Source organism: Telopea speciosissima, chromosome 11, assembly GCF_018873765.1.
Source record: "Telopea speciosissima isolate NSW1024214 ecotype Mountain lineage chromosome 11, Tspe_v1, whole genome shotgun sequence".
NCBI lineage: Eukaryota > Viridiplantae > Streptophyta > Magnoliopsida > Proteales > Proteaceae > Telopea > Telopea speciosissima.
This window is the reverse complement of record NC_057926.1, coordinates 46,152,761-46,172,404: the sequence shown is the minus strand read 5'-3', so window position 1 is coordinate 46,172,404 and position 19,644 is coordinate 46,152,761. Positions and strand designations below refer to the sequence as shown.

Here is a 19,644-nt window from a genome sequence, read left to right as displayed (position 1 = left end):
TCTCACGATCAAAGAGAGGTATATGATTAAGGTATATGGTCGTGAGTGTGTCCCTTATACGTACCCTTTTATTTTCAAAATTTCTGAAAAATTTTACACTGTCATTCCGTACTCTGACAATGACCACTAATGAATCAGCGGCACATGCCTCGCGTCACGTCAGTCAGAGCATCAGCACCAACTAACGGATGAGATCCTCCGAGTACGGAACAAATGAACGGTCAAGATTGAACTTTCCCGAACTTACAACGTCCCGTCCCTCTTTTCCTTTTCTTTTTCATCTATGTGCTTATAAAAGCCTGCTCTCACTACAGTCCGAGTTTCGTCTGTTTGAGAGGATAGCGATTGGGCTTTAAAGGGTTAGCAAAGCTTATAGCTTTTTCTCTCTCTTGCAGAGGAGAAAAAAGCTCTTTCATGGCGATCTCGGATGACGAGCTTCGCTCAGAATTCGGATGATGTCTCTCTCTATTTCAATGCTTACTTTTACGGTTTCGGAGTTGGTGAAGAAATGCACGATCTCTGAGTGTGACAAAGATTAATTTCTTTCGATTTTTGATTTCTGTTCGTCAAGTTAGGTTATAGTGGAAGCAATTGAAAGTTGAAGACATCAGTTTAAAAAAGCTCCGAGATTTTGCAATTCAGTTTCGGTGATTGTAAAGTTGATTGTTTCTGTTTGGGATCTCCAGCTGTGGTGCTTTAAGCGATTAAGAGATAGTTGGAAATGGAAATTTAAATTTGATGCTTTGTATTTAGTCGAGGGAGTTTTGGATATTATCTAGCTTTGGATGCGCTCACAGGAGTCTGCTACTGGTTAAGTTCTGGTTTAGCTTGTTTGCGGGATTGATAGAGATCTGTCTGGTTTGTGAAATGCGAATGTTATAGCGAAGAATTGGAGTCTATTACCATGGATTAAGGGGTTCTGAGGGGTAAAATAGTTGCGGAGAGAATCTTCTGATTTCGGGAGTGGGTAGAATTGCAGTGGAGCAGGCTTGGGAGTTTGCTTAAGCTATCGATGTCTTCTAGTCAGTTCTGTTGAATCTAGAGATTTATTTATTTATTTATTTTTTGAAAATGAAGCTTTCGGCTACGGGGATTTGTCAGCCAGGTCAAGAAGGCGGTATACTTCTTCCTCTTCTTCTTCTTATGCAGAAATTACTTCTTGTTGAAGTAGGTTGATGGTAACGTGATTTCCTGACTTAAACGTATAATTTGTTTCAAATTTTCTTTGTTCTTGGATAGGGGAGAAGAGGTGCTTGAATTCGGAGCTTTGGCATGCTTGCGCTGGCCCTCTTGTGTCCCTACCAGCGGTCGGCAGCCGAATTGTCTACTTTCCTCAGGGTCACAGTGAACAGGTACGCATAAGAATCGGTGTTTCTTTTCTGTCTTTGTCTTCAATTGTGCTGTTTTTGTTCACTCTTTTTTGCACTCAGGTTGCTGCTTCGACTAACAAAGAAGTTGATGGGCATATACCCAATTATCCGAGCTTGCCTGCACAACTTATCTGTCAACTCCATGATGTTACGATGCATGTAAGTTCTGGACGTTGGTTCTAAAGATAGTTCAATACTGGTTAAGGTTAATGAGAGTTTGATGGAAGCTTGTTGATATGGACTTTCAGGCCGACGTGGAAACAGACGAAGTTTACGCTCAGATGACATTGCAGCCCTTGACACCGGTAGTCCCAAGTTGGGCTTTTTAATTATTAGATTTCATATTTTCAATGAATTGGTGATTTGTTCTAAATTGAAATTCTTAAAAATATTGCTCCTCCAGCAAGAGCAGAAGGATGCTTATCTACCTGCGGACCTGGGAATTCCAAGCAAGCAGCCAACCAATTATTTCTGCAAGACATTAACTGCAAGTGATACCAGTACTCATGGAGGATTCTCCGTTCCTCGTCGCGCTGCTGAGAAAGTGTTTCCTCCTCTGGTAGGCCTTCAGCGTGAGAATTTAATTACATTGAATTGTAAATGGTTCTATGCAATGTGTTATTTATTATTATTATTTCAAAAATTTCTTTCAGGACTTCTCCCAGCAGCCCCCAGCTCAAGAACTTGTTGCAAGAGATCTTCATGATGTTGAGTGGAAATTTAGACATATTTTTCGTGGTAAGTTGAGATTATTTATTCATCTATGACTCCTATCGGCCCATGAACCTTCTCTTCATTTCTTTCAGCCTGCGAGAGTACTTGCCTGTTGATATCCAACTACCAACTAATTTACACTTTAGTCCTTTGGCATATTGACGAACTGAAGGAATAAATTTTGTCCATTTTGTCCATTTGGACAAGACGGTAATCCATGGAGCTTAGGGCTTCCTACACTCCCTGGAATGAACATGTAGCTTTAATATCCATACCCCGTTTTCTTCTCTGGTACTTACTACTGTCTTCTCTTCCATAATTCTGTTTCCTATAAATTGTCAGGAAAAAAAATTTATGTTTCGTACTGTATTAACAGTTGCAATAAACATGTTTAAGTATGTTAGAAGTCTGTACAATCTAAATTGACGTTAGTATCCAAGCCTTGTCCCTAAGATTCTGGAGTTCGTCCTAGCAGGGTTATAGCCTCCAATATTAGGTGTTTTTAGTTGAAGTAATAAATGTCCTACGAGCCTCCACTCTATTTAAAGCCTTTGGCTTGCATTGTTTTGCTTTTTGTTGTGCAAAATTCTCAAAGGTATTCATATCTTCATGTCACAGATGGACAGCTGTAGAAATCTTGGTGTGCTTTTAGCTGTTCTACTTTGATGTTTTGATTAGGGTAACTGCTGCCTACAGTTGCCTGGCCTGAACGCAACACAACTCAAGTTAGTGGAGGCCATGTACTAGTCTGCAAAAGTGTCATGGCTATGATTGATGATTTCAAAACTCAATAATAGTATCTAAGTTGATTCTTGGATTTGGATATCACACTAGCCAATGCTTTTCCACTATTTATGTCATAGTTGTCACAGCGTCTAGGCGACCCGAGGCATTGGAGGGGGCCTGGACACAAGGGGACCAAAATCCCCCCTAGGCAACTGAGGCGACACTAGCTATCAAGACTCCTGGATGCCAAGGCGGTTACCTAGGCGACGCCTTGACAACTATGGTTTATGTTGTGGTCGTTGGTAAAGAAACAAAAGTGTCAATGCATGATGTAATGCAGAACCAGGGAGGGTGGTCTGCTATGGTGGGCTTCACAGAGGGAACAATAGAAGAATTAGGAGAAAGGAGGGAAAGGAAGAGGGAACTCATGTTCACACACACGCTCTCACTGAGCTTCACAGATAACGTCTATTAATCAAATCTTCAAATCTGGCTCTTCTATCGTAGTACATCAATTTAAAGGAAAATACCCTTACATAAAATAGAAACTAACCAAAAGGGAAACTACCAAAATAAGACATATCTAAGAAAAGGAAACTACCAACTAAGCTCCTACGTAATCTACCCAAGAAATAAAACAAATATTGCATCCTAAACTAAACTACCAGCCCTTGCCAGACCAGAAAACCAGTTTAGGACCAGTCCTTGGTTTGGGCTTCCAAAGTGGGTCATGCCGGTCCAGCCCGGCTGAGGCAACTGCATCATGATGGGATGGTGGAATAGATTTTGATCTCCGTCTCTCCAGTAATTACTTCAGCTTGTCTGGTTGGTAGAGAATAAACAGTTATATGTGGTTGAAGAAGACAGCAAAATATGGAACTGTGACAGTTCTGACACTTTTCAGTGAAGTCTTATTTTGACATTTGAGAGGGCAGTGGCAGCCTTCTTACATGCTATTGGTTAGAGGGTTCCATAGAAAAACTAAGTTATTTTTGAGGACAGTGATCAAGGTGAACTGCTAACCCTGTGATTTCTTAGACCTAATTAATCTCTTTTTTTGGCTAATGCTGAATTAATCCTTAATATCATGATTCTTGCACTTGAACCTTTTGATGTACGGACTGGTATGATTTAGTTGGGTCTGAGTTGGTTGATGCTGTAATTTCTTGTGACAAGTATGGAGTTGTAAAGTCCAGTACTTTGAGGTTGGTTGTGTCGTTTAATTAAATCAGTGATTTCTTGAAGTATTTGGTGGGAAGAAACAAACAGGACTTCTGAAGGGCGAGCAAAAACTAGCATATGTGGTTGCTAGATTGGAAAAGAGAAAGATCATTTACTGTTGATGTATACGTTGACGCTGCCTGTCCCTAACAGTTCGAGCTTTTAGGTGAAATGATAGCGAACATGGTATCCGAGTAGGGAGGTCAAATTTTCAACTTCTGGGAAGTGCATCAGAAGAGTTTTCCCAATATTTCTTCTCCCTCAGTGCTGCGTGAGGGAAATGCAGCATGAGCTCCACGTGTAAGGACCATGGGATCTTGGCTTGCACGTGTGGGGGACTGTTGATGTATACATTGACGCTGCCCTTCCATAACAGTTCGAGCTTTTAGGTGAAACGGTAGTGAACATTTTCATTGCTCAAGAACTCTATTAGTGCCACTGACATTAGAACAAGTTTATCCTATTGAAGGAACTTAGGTCAAGCGATTTGCAAGGATCCTTGGAGAATAATTGATTCCTTTGAGACAACTTTGATAATTTGGAATCTAAATCTTGATTTCCCCCCCTAATTTTTCAAGATCTTCTTTGTAGGAGATAAAGTAAGCATTATAAGGGGATATTCACCTATAAGACCTACACTATTGATTGACTTGACTTTAGATTATCATTGCTGACATAATATCTTTATTTTGGCGGATTTAGAGTTAGCAGGTCCTTAAGGAATGGTACTGATTGACAATGGAATTAGTTAGTTTTGAAGATGGAAAAGTCTGTAGCATACTTTGATCGCATTATATTAAAGAGTTGCTTTTTGTTCAAAAAGTTGTCTATAAAGTTCTAATTTTAATTTTTTACACTGGCAAGTGCCATACATCCGGGCTTTTTAGTTGGCCAGAGCAGTGAGATTATTATTATTAATATATTCCCTTAGATGTCTTACCCCTTCAGCCATATCTGTGAATTGTCATACATGCCTATTTTGTTCCTGTCCATAGGGTTGGATTCATTGCTAAAGTAGTGTAGAAAGGATCTATATATTCATTTTGGAACTGCTGGGAACATGGATGTAGTGGTCTGTTAGGTTAGTTTGCTTACCAGGTGCATTATATTACTCCGGAATATATTTCATAAAAACTATTGTTGCTGCATATTATTGCATATATACATCATCCTACTTGCCTGCTCATCATGCAGGACAGCCCAAAAGACATCTTCTTACCACAGGGTGGAGTGTGTTTGTCAGTGCCAAGAGACTTGTTGCTGGAGATTCTGTTCTTTTTATTTGGTAACCAGTGATCTATACTCTAATTTTGATGTGAATTTTTGACCGTTCAGACTCTGCTGATGGATGTGTCATTGATGTTCATTATCTTCTTCTGATGTCCAATTTAGGAATGAAAGGAATCAGCTGTTACTGGGGATTCGCCGTGCCAATCGACCACAAACAGTGATGCCTTCATCTGTTTTATCAAGCGATAGCATGCATATAGGTCTCCTTGCTGCCGCAGCACATGCTGCTGCCACTAATAGCCGCTTCACGATTTTTTATAATCCAAGGTAGCTAATGATTTCAAATTCCTTCTCTACTACTTTGTTTTTCCTAATATTTTGTCTTTCCTGTTTCATTGTTATTTTTCCAGGGCAAGTCCTTCGGAGTTTGTTATACCCCTCTCCAAGTATGCAAAAGCGGTGTTTCATACTCGTGTAACTGTTGGGATGCGTTTCCGGATGCTCTTTGAGACTGAAGAATCTAGTGTCCGCCGGTAGTAGCATAATCAGATCTTTTGACAACATGACTATCCCTTATGTTACTTCTGAATTTCTTGCATATGTAGATATTTGGCAGGCGACCTAAAAAACCTTGAATTTCTTGCAGCTGTTGTTGTTGTTGTTATATTATTATTTGATCGCGGTGGGGGGGGGGGGAGGGCATCATATTGTCTCCAGCTTTTCATTATGCTTTTAAAAATGATATTGACTAATTGTTCAGGCTTTTCAGTTTGAATGACAAAGCCAAGAGTCTATGTAAGAAGAAAGAGCATATAATCTTTGACACCCAGAATATAATTTTACAGTCTACTCAAATATGCTACAGCAATTGTATTACGGGGGTTACTTGATCTGGTGCTTGGTATTGTTTTTCTTTTTGTCTATCACACCCTCATGTAAATACCCTATTTCTTTCTCAGGGGAAGTAATAACCTTCCGAACTCTCTCTTCTTGATCGAATTATTTGGACTTGGCATTTGCTAATTGCTAGTGAACGTTCAGATCACTGCTTTGGGTTTGTATACATTATCAATATATTAGGATTACTTTTTTTTTTCTAATAAAGTTTCTGCAATTCAGGTACATGGGCACGATAACTGGCATAGGTGATCTTGATCCTGTTCGTTGGCCAAATTCTCATTGGCGGTCTGTCAAGGTAAATATGTGCAATCATGTCTCACTATTTTTAAAATAGCATAAAGACTAGTACTGCTTTACTCCTATTGTCCTTTATGATTTGGATTTTACCTATGTGCGGGCAGTAAGAGAGTTCATGGAGGAGAAAATGGAGGAGGAAATAATAGATGTGTTTATGTATCTGGGAGTGGTCTATGCTGAAGGATTCTATGATAATTTAAGGGCTTTGCTTACCTCTCAGAAACAACTTCACAGTCACCTCACCAGTCTTTGTTAAGTTCACATAGCATCGGAAATCCCAGAAAACAAGGTTTATAATAAATAATTAAGATTTTCTGACATGTGATTGGGCTTTGACCTCATAGTTTCTGAGGTTAGCATCATAGTTGTTAAGGCGCCTTGGCAACCCAAGGCGTTGAAGGGGTGCTGAAGTGCTTAGGTGACAAGGTGCCCTAGTGTGTATATATATGTATATATATATATATGTGTGTGTGTGTGTGTGTGTGTGTGTGTATACATATATTTTTAATGTATCCATTATATCTAGTATATCAATAATATAGTTAGACTTACAACATTGCAGCAACAATAATACAAATTGAATCTATGCACTAATTTGCCATTATATCTAGCAACATAAACTCAAGTAAACAAGAGGAGGAGGACAAGAGAACTGAACTAGTGAAGTTCGATTTCTTTCTTAAATTAATGTTTTTTTTTTGGGTACTAAATGATCCCATGCTTCTCACCTATACAAAAACTTATACACAAGCCAATAAAAATGTTTGAAACAACATTATTAGAGGGAAGAAACACAAGTGGTAAAAATTGACCACCTAGGGACCTAGGTGTCCCAAGGTGCCCTAGGTGATTCCCGGAGTCCCATGGCGCCTGCCTTGTTAAGTTAGAGTAAGGCGGGCGACTAACCAGCCCTGAGAAACCCGCTAAGACGTGCCTTGACAACTATGGTTAGCATTTTCAATATTTTAAATGAGAAACTTGTTTCCTAATCAAACTTTTCCCAGCTGTAGGTCTCTTTTCATTAAAGAGTCTGAAGCTCTTATTAATGTGTTTCAGTGTACGAGGTTCTGGCTACAGACAATGTTGCTGGAATTTTGAAATTGTTAGATTATTGTATACCAATGTTATGTTTCAGTTTCCTATAGAATCTAGATGTCTTTATTTGTTATCTACTGTGTTTACTGTTTAGACTTTAGGAGTAGTCCTACTCATGTCTTTCCCTCTTTCATTCCTATTGTAATTGTTATTACTTTTCCTTATAAATAAAGTTGCTGGTACGGTAGGAGATCATACTCTCTATAGTACAGTTTCCCTTCTTTCATTCTCTCCATTCTCTTCTCCCTCTCTCTTGCTTCTGGCTGTTAAAGTCGTTATACATCAACATACACAACGAGTACAGTAATCAGCTCACCATTCTTCTTAATGAACAGAGTATGGTCAGCATTACTCTGTTTGAAATTCACAGACACCATGGCTTTATGAAAGCGCCAAACCACTCTTGAGGTGACTGTTTCAGCCTGTATAATGCTTGTTTTAACTTGCATACCTTACCCGGAGGGACATCCATGTATACCTCCTCTTCAAGTTCCCCATGGAGGAATGCATTCTTCACATCTAGTTGCTGCAACTCCGATCCCAAGTTTACTGCACGAAAAAGAATTACTTGAATAGTGTTTAACTTGGGTACTGGAGCAAATATCTCCTCGTAGTCTATGCCAAATGTCTGGGTAACGACCTTGGCTACCAATCAAGCCTTGTATCTGTCAACTGATCCATACATCTTCTGTTTGACAGTAAACGCCCATTTGCATTTCAGTTTGGATCGACTAAAGCTTCCTGCCAGTATTTAGGAACAAAAATAGATGACAAGGGGGAAACAAAAGCACGAAAAGAAGGTGAAAGAGACTCATAAGAGACTACATTGGAAATGGAGTGTTGAGTACAAATTCTAATAAGTTTATGAATGGCAATGGGTAAATCAAGAGTAAGATCAGAAGTAAACTTACCAGATGGAGGCTATGTAGGAGAGCTTGGATCAGGAGGGCACGATTGGAATGGCACAGTGGTAGTGGTGACTTCATTTTGCTGCTGTTTAGACTTGGAGCGAACAAAGACCTTCAATGGAACCATAGGTTTACCTGGCACAGTGTGATCCCCCTGAGCTGAAGTGTCCCCCTACTCTTCCTTGGCCGGAACTGTGTCTTTTTCCAGAACCTGAACCGATTCTGGGATTGGAGCTAGAGCAATCAAAAGCACATCTTCCCGTGAAGAAGACTCCCCTTGAAAAGTTGCGGTAGAAGGAAAAAACGCCTCACTCTCATGGAGCCCCACATCCATGGAGACAAACATATGGCGAGAGGGCAGATGATAGCAGTTGTATGGTATACCCCTTCTGAGTTGCCGAATAACCAAGAAAAATACAACGGATTCCACGAGGGTCTAGTTTATCTTCTTGATGATGATTACGGGCAAAACAGACACAGCCAAAAACCTTTGGAGGGACAATAAAATGAAGGGAGCCCCAAAGCAACTCCAAGGGGCAGAGAGAGTGTAACACATGAGACGGCATCCAATTAATAAGATAGACCGCGGTGAGGTAAGCCTCACTCCAATAAGGTGCAGGCACGTTCATTTGAAACATCAAGGAACGGGCTACCTCCAACGAATGTCAATTCTTGCGTTAGGCCACATCATTTTGAGCTGGAGTGTCTACACAACTCATCTGATGGATGATTCCATTTGCACCCAAATAGTTTTGATAAGATCCATCAATATATTCGCCCATTGTCTGTGGAAGAATCTTGATCTTGGCATCAAACTGGGTTTTAACAATCTGATGGAAGAGTTGGAAGCAGTGGAAGACTTAACTCTTATGCACAACAAATAAATCCAAGTAACCCTTGTGTGATAATCAATAAATGTAACAATCCACTGGTATCCAGTAATAGAAACACATCGGGCGGGCCCCCGCACATAAGAATGAATTAAGTGAAAAAGGACCAAACTAATATTATCAGAAGGGGGGGATATATTGAACGAGTTTGCTTTGCAAAAATGCAAGCATCACCAAAAAAAAAAAAAAAAAAGGGTTCGGGTTACATTTCTTAAATAAATCAGGAAAAATCTTGGTTAAAGTCCGAAGTAGTGGATGACCCAAACAGTAATGCCACTTGTATAAATCAGCCAGGGCAACTTTAGAGGAACCAGGAGAAGCGTGAGCTGTCAATGCTGATGAAGAGGAGTTTACAGAAGTAGAATTAAGCAAGTATAAGTTATTGACGACTTTACCATTGCAAATCGTTTTCTCCGTCACCAAGTACTGTAAAATGCAATGGGAAGAAAAAAAGTTACTTTGCAATTTAAATCCCTTGTAAGGCTACTAATGGGGAGAAGGTTAGTAGCAAAATTGGGAACATGTAAAACAGAGGATAAAGAGAGTAAATGAGAGCATTTGACAGAACATTTCCCAGAAATAGAGGAGAGGGAACCATCAACAACTTTAACTTTACCCTTACCTGAACCAGGAGAATACTCGAAAAAGAAATGGGATGAACTAATCATATGATTGGTGGCCCCTGAGTCAATAATCCAAGGAGTGGATGCAACAGAGGCACAATGACCACCAATAGAAATACCTTTGTGGGCAAATTGAGAATCAAAAGTGGCGGCAAGAAAGCAGCTATAGTTGTCGATGGAGAAGAGGAACTAGGCGAAGCAAGGAGATGCCGAAAAGGGGAGGCGCTAGAAGTTGGCGGAGGCAGTGGTTGGTGAAACTGAGAGAAAGAGAAAGAGAGAGAGAGGGCGGAACCGAGAGGGGGCGGTGGTGCTAAGACCGAGGAAGAGAGGCGACGCTGGTGCTGGGTAGTGGCAGCGCCGAGAGAGAAGGTTGCTAGGGTTCTTGCATTAGGGTTCGGATCTCCATTCTCTGATACCATGAAGAAATAAAGAATAATGGCTTGTAACTTTATGTTCACAGCCCCACTTTATTTATAATGGACTAGAGAAATTTCTAGAATAGGTACAAGTACAATAAAAGGGCGTACCCAATGCACAAGGGTCCCACCACTGTGGGGTCTTGGGAGGGTCATAATGTACGCAGACCTACCCCTGCTTTCGTAGAGAGGCTGTTTCCTGACTCGAACCCGTGACCACTTGTCACAATGGAGCAACCTTTACCATTGCACCAAGGCTGGCCCTCTTTACAAGTACAATAATACCCTTAAAGGATATTATAAAACAAGTAAGACGAAACTACCATTGTACCCATATTACAACAGTTTTTTTTTTTTGGGTGGGGGGGGGGGGAGGAGGGGTTTTTTTTCAGTCAATGTTTTTGATGGGCAACTTGTACGAGGTTGTGCTGTGGTTTATTTTTATTTGATTCATTGTTTTTGCTTGATTTGAATTTTCTGTCCCTTTATTTTCATCTTTGGTATATTTCAAAAAAGTTATTTGATGCTGTAACTTTGGTAAAAAGTTCGAGGGAAAAAATGTGCCATCTGAATAAATGGGAGAGTTCCTATGGAGCCCTGAGTTAAAACAGTTGCGATATCGACAGTGCAACTACCAAGAGATTATAGATGGGGCTCCTTGTCCTTCTAACATGGATATATCTATAAAAGCCATGGTTTGAAATTTCGGCGACTTATTTCAGTTTCGACATTGATCGAAACAATATGGCATGAGGGGCCTTTGATGTTTAGGTTTTTTCCACCAAAATGAACTATATTTCAGTGCCATTTTGGTGGTATATTTCGGCCATTTTAGTACCATATCTTAGTGTCATTTTGGTGGTATCTTTCGGTTTCGACCAGGGTTGGAATCCGTGTTGGAACCAAAATCTTGAATGTTGCTGAAAGCTTATATTCTTCTTCTTCGCATTTACTATGGACATTAGGTGAGACAGGTTTGGGAAGACCTATTTTTCCCCATTTTCCTTTTTTTTGTGGGGGGGGGGGGATAACTAGGGGTGCCTTTTGCCAGCTCTGAGTTTCCTAGGCTCTATTCCCTAATCCCTTGTACGGAGCCAGAGTAGAATTCTCTCATATGTCATGAGAACTCAAGGGATTCATTTTGGATTTGAATTTTGTAGAGGGTTTAAAATGAAGGTGTGATGAATTCCTTTTACTAATAGAATCAGTAGAAAATGGATTGCATCGTAGAAACTCTTTACAACTGGGGAGTTGATTAATAACTATTTTATTCATTAGGATTTCATTGCTTGTATTTAATTCCCTTTTATTGTCAAAAAGATCAAAATATCTTTTCCTGAGCAGAAATAGCTATTGGTTCTGGAACTACTGCACTAATTTTGGCAATGGGTACCCATATACCTACCTTTCCTGCCTCTACTTTGGGGGGTAAGGGTAATGGTTCTTTATCATATAAGCAAATGAGGTGTGTAAGTGTAGGGAATATCTTATCCGCCTAATTGAATGGTTAGGTACAGGTAAGCAACTCTACCTTCTCTGCTTACTTGCCTAGCTAGGGGTATGTATGTAATTTTGTTATATATCCCCTTGTTTGGAAGATATGGTTGAGGATTCTGTACTCTATAAACAAACAGGGAGGGTAAGGGTGAGCATCTCTTACACACCTGGTTAAATGTGTAAAGGTTAAACAACTTTTAATTTTCCTGTTTACCTGCCTGCGGTAAGGTTGCTTTCATCAAGTGGTCATGGGTTCGAGTCTCTGGAAAGAGCCTCTCCGTGAAGCATGTGTAAGGTTGTGTACATTATGACCTTCCCCAGATCCTGCAGTGGCAGAAGCCTCATGCACTAGGTACACCACATGCCTGCTATGTATACACAAATTGTTTCGTGCGTATGTAGTAACCCATGCTTACGGCCAGCCTATTGCAGTCTCAGATTGCCTGGTTAACCCACAACCAAGCCCTGTTCAAAGTCCATCTCCAAATGCCTAGTTGAAAATTTTGGATTTAATGAGAATCTACAGCCTAAAATGCCACTGATTTGCTTTACCCAGCTTACCTGTTTATCAACAATGCAAAGGGAATTTTTACCATTACGCTGGGTTAGGTGCAGATCCTTGCGTGATCCTATAGGGGAAGGTCAAAGACCCCTTAAAGGCCTTAAGGGGTAAGGGTGAGGCCGTTGCGCAATGCTATACATTGCCACCCCTATCCATCACCGTTAGTGTTGGAACCCTTTTTCCATAAATTAATGCATTATTTTAAAGTAATGAACATGGTTATCCATCCCGACTGGCAGATCAACTATAAAGTTTAAACGATCTGAACCATCTAATCATCGTCCGGTCATTTGTTTTTAATGGACCTTGTCCTTGGGGGAATACAGAGTACAAACTGTTCAGGCCACATGATCAACAGTCTGACCGCCTATTCAACAATTTTTGAAAAATTTTCATCTAAAACAAAGGAGTATGTGTGGGACTTAAGTTCATTTTGAAAACATTTCTGGATGAGGGATATATTAAAGCAAGGTTTTTGAAGGATCAGGCAAAATGCATGAGAACTTCTACTTGACAGTTCTCTTTTCCTTGATTTCAGAAGTCAAAAGATTTGACTATGATTATATTATTGCTCTCCTTAGCTGCAAGCCTGTAATGGTTAAATCGGGGTTTCATCAATCTATGAATCCTAGTAAACTGTATTCCATCCAGTTGGACAATGCCACAAGTGAATGATCCTGCTCTGGGTCACGAATCAATGGCCATTAGGGTATCTTATGGAGATCTGTGTGACCTGAGAATTTTATTTTTGTGTTTAGAATTTGAATATGCTTTTGCTAAAATTTTATTTGTGGAGTAGTAATGGTCATAATTATCTTGTGACTTTAAAAATGTAGGTGGGTTGGGATGAATCAACTGCTGGTGAGAGACAGCCAAGAGTTTCTTTGTGGGAGATTGAGCCTTTAACCACATTTCCCATGTATCCATCATTATTTCCCGTAAGGCTTAAACGACCTTGGCATCCTGGGATTTCTTCTTTGCATGGTACGTGTTTAACCTTTTCTGTATTTACCTTTTGCTGTCTTCCTCGGATGCAGAGAAACGTTGATGCAGCAGTGTGTTGGCATAGTATTAACAGAAATATGAAAGGCCTTTGCCTTTTAAAAAAAAAAATGAGATAGGGTTGAGTTTCAGTTTTGGACTGAAATATTGCCATTTACCAGTTGAATAAAATTTTGGAAGGTATCCTGATCAAAACATAAATGAATAGGATTTGTAGTTAGCAAAAAGTTTTGAGATGTTTCAATGTGTTAAATATCTTTCCTTGGTGTCTATTTTAGCTAACTCTGTGCTTGTGTACATACTCATGTATGTTTTTATTTTAATTTTTAAGCATGCAGAAAAAGGCACTTCCAAGATGCAAGTATTTTAAAGTTGGATTCCTAAAGTGATAAAAAATTCTTTTTGTGATGTGATGCATTGCTTCTAAATTTTCATGTATAATGTGTTAAATCAAGGGTTAAATAATCAATCTGAGTGACCCATTAGATAGGGATCCTCTAGAATGAACATTCTAATTTTCTTACTCTACTGTAATTGGATGGTGTTGCCAAAATATGGAATCCCTAATTGTTAGTGTTTCGTGTGAGTTTTAAGATTTGCTAAATCAGAAGACCTGAGCACCCACCCCTTACCGTTCCTCGTAAAAGCCACACTTCAGCTTTGTTGGCAAATTAGCGTGGGATTGTCAGTTGTGTTTGGCATTGGTTTATGATGGTTGTGGGGCTGGTTAAACAGTTGCATTGCCTCCAGCCCGCCTCTAATCAATGGTGATATACTATAACTATCCAGTACTATGATGTGGTTGCTTGTAAAATTGATGGGTCCATGCATATTCCATAACTTGAGGCAGGTTACAGTTGAGCCATTTTTATTTAGAATGGGTTAGGGTATGGCAATATCTGCCCAATGGTGAGCAGCAGACCCCAACCAGTTCCCAACTTTTCCCTGGAAAACTTTTGGCAGGTCTTAATACCAATTCTTCTTTCCGGAAAATCTATTTTAATACTCAGAGATGTACCTTATTGAAAGGGATATGAAAGAAGGATCTTGTTGTCATGATCCGAGGTTCTTATTGCATTCTGTCGGGTTGAAAAGAAGTGTGTGAACATGTGTGAAAATTCTGATTGAGCTAGAGCAATAGTGGGATTTTCATATGGGTTGAAACAAAATTTGGTTTAGTAAATCTGAATCAGAGGTTCAACATTAGAAAGATGGTCTTAAATTTCCTTTGAATGCCATTGTTGGCAATAGTTACTTTCTGGGTTTCTGTTTGCTAAAGTCCCAATGCAATTAGAAATTAGAAAGTGGATAGTTTATTTTTGGATTCAAACATTGTAAGCCAACAAAAAGGCATGGGAATGTCAAAAGCTTGTAGTTTTTTTTAATTGACTTATGGAATTGAAGCTTGAGTTATTTAGTTATTTAGTTTAGTGGGTGGTGTTTGATGTTTCGTAGAGGAAGATGGTTCAAGCCTAGGTCTAGGGTACAAATTTTTAGGAATAATCCTACAGTGACCAACGTTGGGACCTTGGATGACTTCTTATACCAGTTGGGCGTCTTTACCAAACAGCTTTAGCTTTTAAAATTAGACCACGGGACCTCATCTTGAATGTTCTTGGTTAGGTCATCCATGATGAGCGCAAATAGATAAGGGCTTAAGGCTGATCCCTGATGTAACCATTCGTCATTGTAAATTCTTTGCCCTGACCTCCCACAGTTCTCACACTAGTCACCACGCCCTCATACATATCTTTAGTTACATCCACATATTTACTCGACACCCCTCTCTTTACTAGAACTTGCTGGATTAAATCTCTAGGGACTTTATCACTGGCTTTTTCGCAGACATTAATTTAAATTTTGAAAAATTTGGAATTCAATTTGAAGGGTTTTGCTAACATGCACCGCCGCCATTAAGAGAGTTGCTAAAATGCGCTGTCCTGGGTCTAACCCGAATATCTGACCCAAAACCTGACTAAGTGATCCAGATTGTGACAATGTTGGTCGACCCGACCCGGGGTTGCCAATTTACTGGCTCGGTCACCTATTGACTGTTTGATCGGTCTATTTTGGTTCGATATGGTTCAGTTTTGAACCTGATTCCATTAAGATTTCTTCTGGTTCAATTTTTTGTCATAAACAGTTTATAGAAATAGTTTTGGTTGCTTCTGTTTTTTAGAAATAATTTCTGACAGAATCTATTTCTATAAAATACTTCTGTTTATGGTTATTTCTGTAAATTATTTATGACAGAAATATTTAATAGAAACAACTTCAGAAAAACAATTTCTCTGGCTTCATTTTAGGCTTTTTTCGATCATTCTTGAACCGAAATTTACCCTATTTTGGAGGGTATTTTAGATCAATGGGAGTACATTTTTTTTGTTCTTATAAAGAGGTATTTTAGTGCTTCATAATGTTTAAAGAAGACATTAAATTATACCTTAAAGTAAGGATTTTAAGGCATGTTTGGTTGCATTTTTGGCTATTTAAGTAAGGAATATTGGTTTTTTTGACTTGTATATTGTTATGAGCATGTTAATATGTATTTATTATATAATGTTGAGAACTTAACCTAATTAAGAACATAATAAATCATGCACACTCATAACAATGTAATTATATTTTGTATTTACAAAATTGCCATTTAGGGGATTTGTTTGCCACATATTCCATCATTTAAATCCTATAAAGAAACATTCATAGGCAATCTTATAAATATGAAATGACATTTAAAACTTGCAACTTCTGTGCATAATGGACAAGATGCCCACAGGTAGTTTTTGTGCAAATAAGTTGAGATAGGATAGTAATGTTGAATACTAAGACAACTGATGCCCACAGGTAGACTTGTCTGATGAGATGCATTCTAGTCTTATTGTTTGGTTTTAAACTATAGTTGATTGCAGCTGATGCCCACAGGTAGGTTGATGATGAAATCTATCTTGGGAATTGGGAGAATGACTTGTGTCAATATGACACACAACCCACTTTATTTATAATATGAAGTAGAACATTCTGGAAAGAGTACAAGACTAAAATACCCCTATAACAATTCTATCTTTGTATCCACCTCCTTTCATGCTTGTTTGAGTAATAGCAATGAGATTCCCCAATATCATGCTAAGAATAGCTAGGATTTCCAGAAGATGCCATTTGTTTGATTTGTTTAGCCCAAAAATGGGAATGGGCTAGGGTTATGAACTTATAATTTGATGATCGAGTTAATTCCATGATTATAAGTTCATTCCATACCGGACCAGACCGAAATAGGGTTATGTACATTCTCATGTTAATCATGCCCAACTTCCTAACAATAGAACTAAACAACTTAGTACTCAAACCCTTGGTAAGAACATCAGCTAGTTGATCATTTGATGGAACAAAAGAGATGCAGATTTGACCATTGTCGAGCTTCTCCTTGATGAAATGATGGTCTATCTCCACATGCTTTGTTCGATCATGATTGCAGACTTACTATTAGAGTACAACTGCATTGGCATCTCAACCTGAATTCCAAGGTCTTGCAACAACCCTTGGAGCCTAAGAACCTCACAGATACCCTGGGCCGTAGCCCTAAACTCAGCCTCAGCCCTTGAACGAGCCACAACTGCTTGTTTCTTACTCCTCCAAGTGACAAGGTTACCTCCCACATAAGTACAGTAACCATAAGTAGAGCGCCTATCGTCTGGTGATCCAGCCCAATCAGCATCTGTGTAGGTTTCAACTTTCATGTGACCATGAGGAGAAACCGAAATCCCATTCCCAGGTACAGCCTTTAAATATCTTAAAATTCTGTATACAACATCCAAATGGGTAGAATAAGAATCATGCGTGAACTGGCTTACCAAACTTATAGCAAAGGCAATGTCTGGATGAGTATGAGATAGGTAAATCAGTCTTCCTACCAATCTCTGGTACTGCTCTCTATTCACTGGTTCTCCTTTTGACCGGAGATGACAGTTTGGTTCAACAGGGGTTTCAGCTGGCTTACACCCCAACATACCCGTCTCAGTTAAATATCCAAGGTGTACTTTGATGTAGAAGCCAAGCTGTTTGGCCAGCAGTACAAGAGGGGGACTCATGGGAGAAGGGCTCGTCCACTTCACCAATCGGTGGACCAACCCAATGGGCCATAGGGCCAACCAACTTAAGTAATCATGGGTGCATACTTGTCCAATCAATGGTAAGATTTTGTAATACCAGTGTGGGCCAAATTAGTAGTTGAAAGTGGTCCCCACTTTGTTAGTTAGCTAGTTTCTATTTCCTAAAATTAGTAGTTAGTATTTAGAAGCTACTATTTCTAAATAAGTTAATTTTTATTGCTAAGAAGTTAGTTTCTATTTCTGTTTAGTCAGTTTAAGTCAGTTTCTATTTTCTGTTTTTTTTCTTGAGGAGCAAGCTTTGCCCTCTATATAATGTAAAGACTGTTCTCAGCCATACCCACGATTTATTGAATGAATATTGAAGCTGTTGTGCTCAGCAACTTGGATTGTTTCTCAGGCTAGTACTGAAGGGTCGAGAGACCTGGCCGAGAGTGCCGAAATATCTTTATCCTTCTCCCCTTCTATCCCTCTATTCCTTTGCCTGTTTGAATTCTTTTACTGCAGACCCTATGAAGACTTTCTCCTTGTTCAGAAGACCATTCAAACCTTGCTGTTGCTGCCTTATTGCTGCTGCCGATTTCTAGTTCTCCTTGCTGCCTGTGTTTCCAGATTTGAAGCTGCACTTGAGGAGGCCATAATTCTCCAACCAGCCATCAACTTAGGCTGATTTTGGGAGGACACATCCACTCCACCATCAGCATCACTCGATCTCCATCTTCCCCCCCATCTCACTGTCTCAACCCTTCATTCTCACACACTTTTTAATTTCATTCCACCCATATATCCATCAATCTATCCACCAGATTTGATCCCAACTTGTTGGGAAAAGTCACCACACCAAGTACTACCCTCAGTTGCAGCTGGGAACATCTACAACCTATTTTGGAAGGTTTTTCCTTAACCTTCTATTTTGGTGTTTCCCTGATATCTCCATATCAGGCCACCAGAACTGATTCGAACTTTGAAGGCAGCTCTTCCTTAGCATTCTCTGCTTTCGATCCGAAGGAGGTGTCCATCTGTTGGCTGGTTTGACTAAACCATAATCCTTCTAATTTCTGGCCTAGTTCTATTCTGTATTTTGTGGGTTTTTTGGGATTGGTTTCAGTCTTACATTATACTTCTTTTGAGATAGAGAGATTCCTTTGTTAGAATAGGCAACCTTAATACCCAGAAAGTACCTAAGTTTACCTAGACCTTTGATCTCAAACTCAGTGCCCAAATTTTTTTTCAACAACTGGCTGCTTCCTGTGATAACTGTGTCATCCACATACACAATTAACATAGTCACATGTGTGGTGTTCTTCTTAATGAATAATGTATGATTTGCATTGCTCTACTTGAACCCAATGGAGACCATTGCTTTGTGGAACCTACCAAACCAATCCTGAGGGGATTGCTTTAACCCGTAAAGCTCGATTGAGCTTACACACTTTTCCCTGAGTCTTCTGAGAATCAAAACCTAGGGGAATGTCCATGTAGATTTCTTCAATTAGTTCTCCATGCAAGAATGCTTTTTTTACATCAAGCTGAAATAAGTCCCAAGCCTGATTTACTGCATATGACAGGAGCACTCTCACAGTATTCATCTTGGCCATTGGAGCAAATGTCTCCTGATAATCAATCCCATATGTCTGGGTGAAGCCTCTAGTAACGAGCCTAGCTTTATATCTCATAATGCTTCCATCAGCTTTATGTTTTACTGCAAATACCCACTTACATCCCACAACTCTCTTTCCTGGTGGTAGTTGAATCAAATTCCACGTGTTATTTTTACCTAGGGTTCTATTCTCTTCCTCCGCAGCTTCTTTCCAGTCCGAGTGTGCCACTACATCCTGCCAAGAGTTAGGGATAGGAATAGAGGACAGAGAAGCAAGAAATGTCTGGAAACAGGGAGATAAAGATTCATAGGAGACCATAATAGAAATAGGATGTGAGTATAGCTACGTTTTCCTTTCCTAACTGCAATAGGAAGGTCCAGAGTAGGATCACTAAGGGGAGTAGAGAATTGCTTACCCGAGGGAACAAGGTCAATAGTACTTGGAATCGTGTCAGTCAATTGAGTAGGACAGATGGTAGTAGGCTTGCTC

The 19,644-nt window shown here is 39.5% G+C and overlaps 1 protein-coding gene across 2 annotated transcripts in view; it reads left to right on the top strand.

Moving 5' to 3' along the window:
- Positions 1-343: 343 nt before the first annotated feature.
- The window catches only part of LOC122646033 (auxin response factor 12-like), a 33,112-nt gene continuing 13,811 nt past the window's right edge, over positions 344-19,644 (top strand). For both annotated transcript variants that reach the window (XR_006330554.1, XM_043839487.1), the window contains exons 1-11: positions 344-1,117; positions 1,240-1,352; positions 1,431-1,529; positions 1,619-1,675; positions 1,774-1,929; positions 2,024-2,108; positions 5,226-5,316; positions 5,424-5,588; positions 5,672-5,794; positions 6,381-6,456; positions 13,286-13,433. Coding sequence is in view for 1 of the 2 variants with exons in the window: in XM_043839487.1 (XP_043695422.1) it covers positions 1,072-1,117; positions 1,240-1,352; positions 1,431-1,529; positions 1,619-1,675; positions 1,774-1,929; positions 2,024-2,108; positions 5,226-5,316; positions 5,424-5,588; positions 5,672-5,794; positions 6,381-6,456; positions 13,286-13,433 (1,159 nt within the window). In the remaining variant the exon portion in view is untranslated. The remainder of the gene's footprint in view (positions 1,118-1,239; positions 1,353-1,430; positions 1,530-1,618; positions 1,676-1,773; positions 1,930-2,023; positions 2,109-5,225; positions 5,317-5,423; positions 5,589-5,671; positions 5,795-6,380; positions 6,457-13,285; positions 13,434-19,644) is intronic.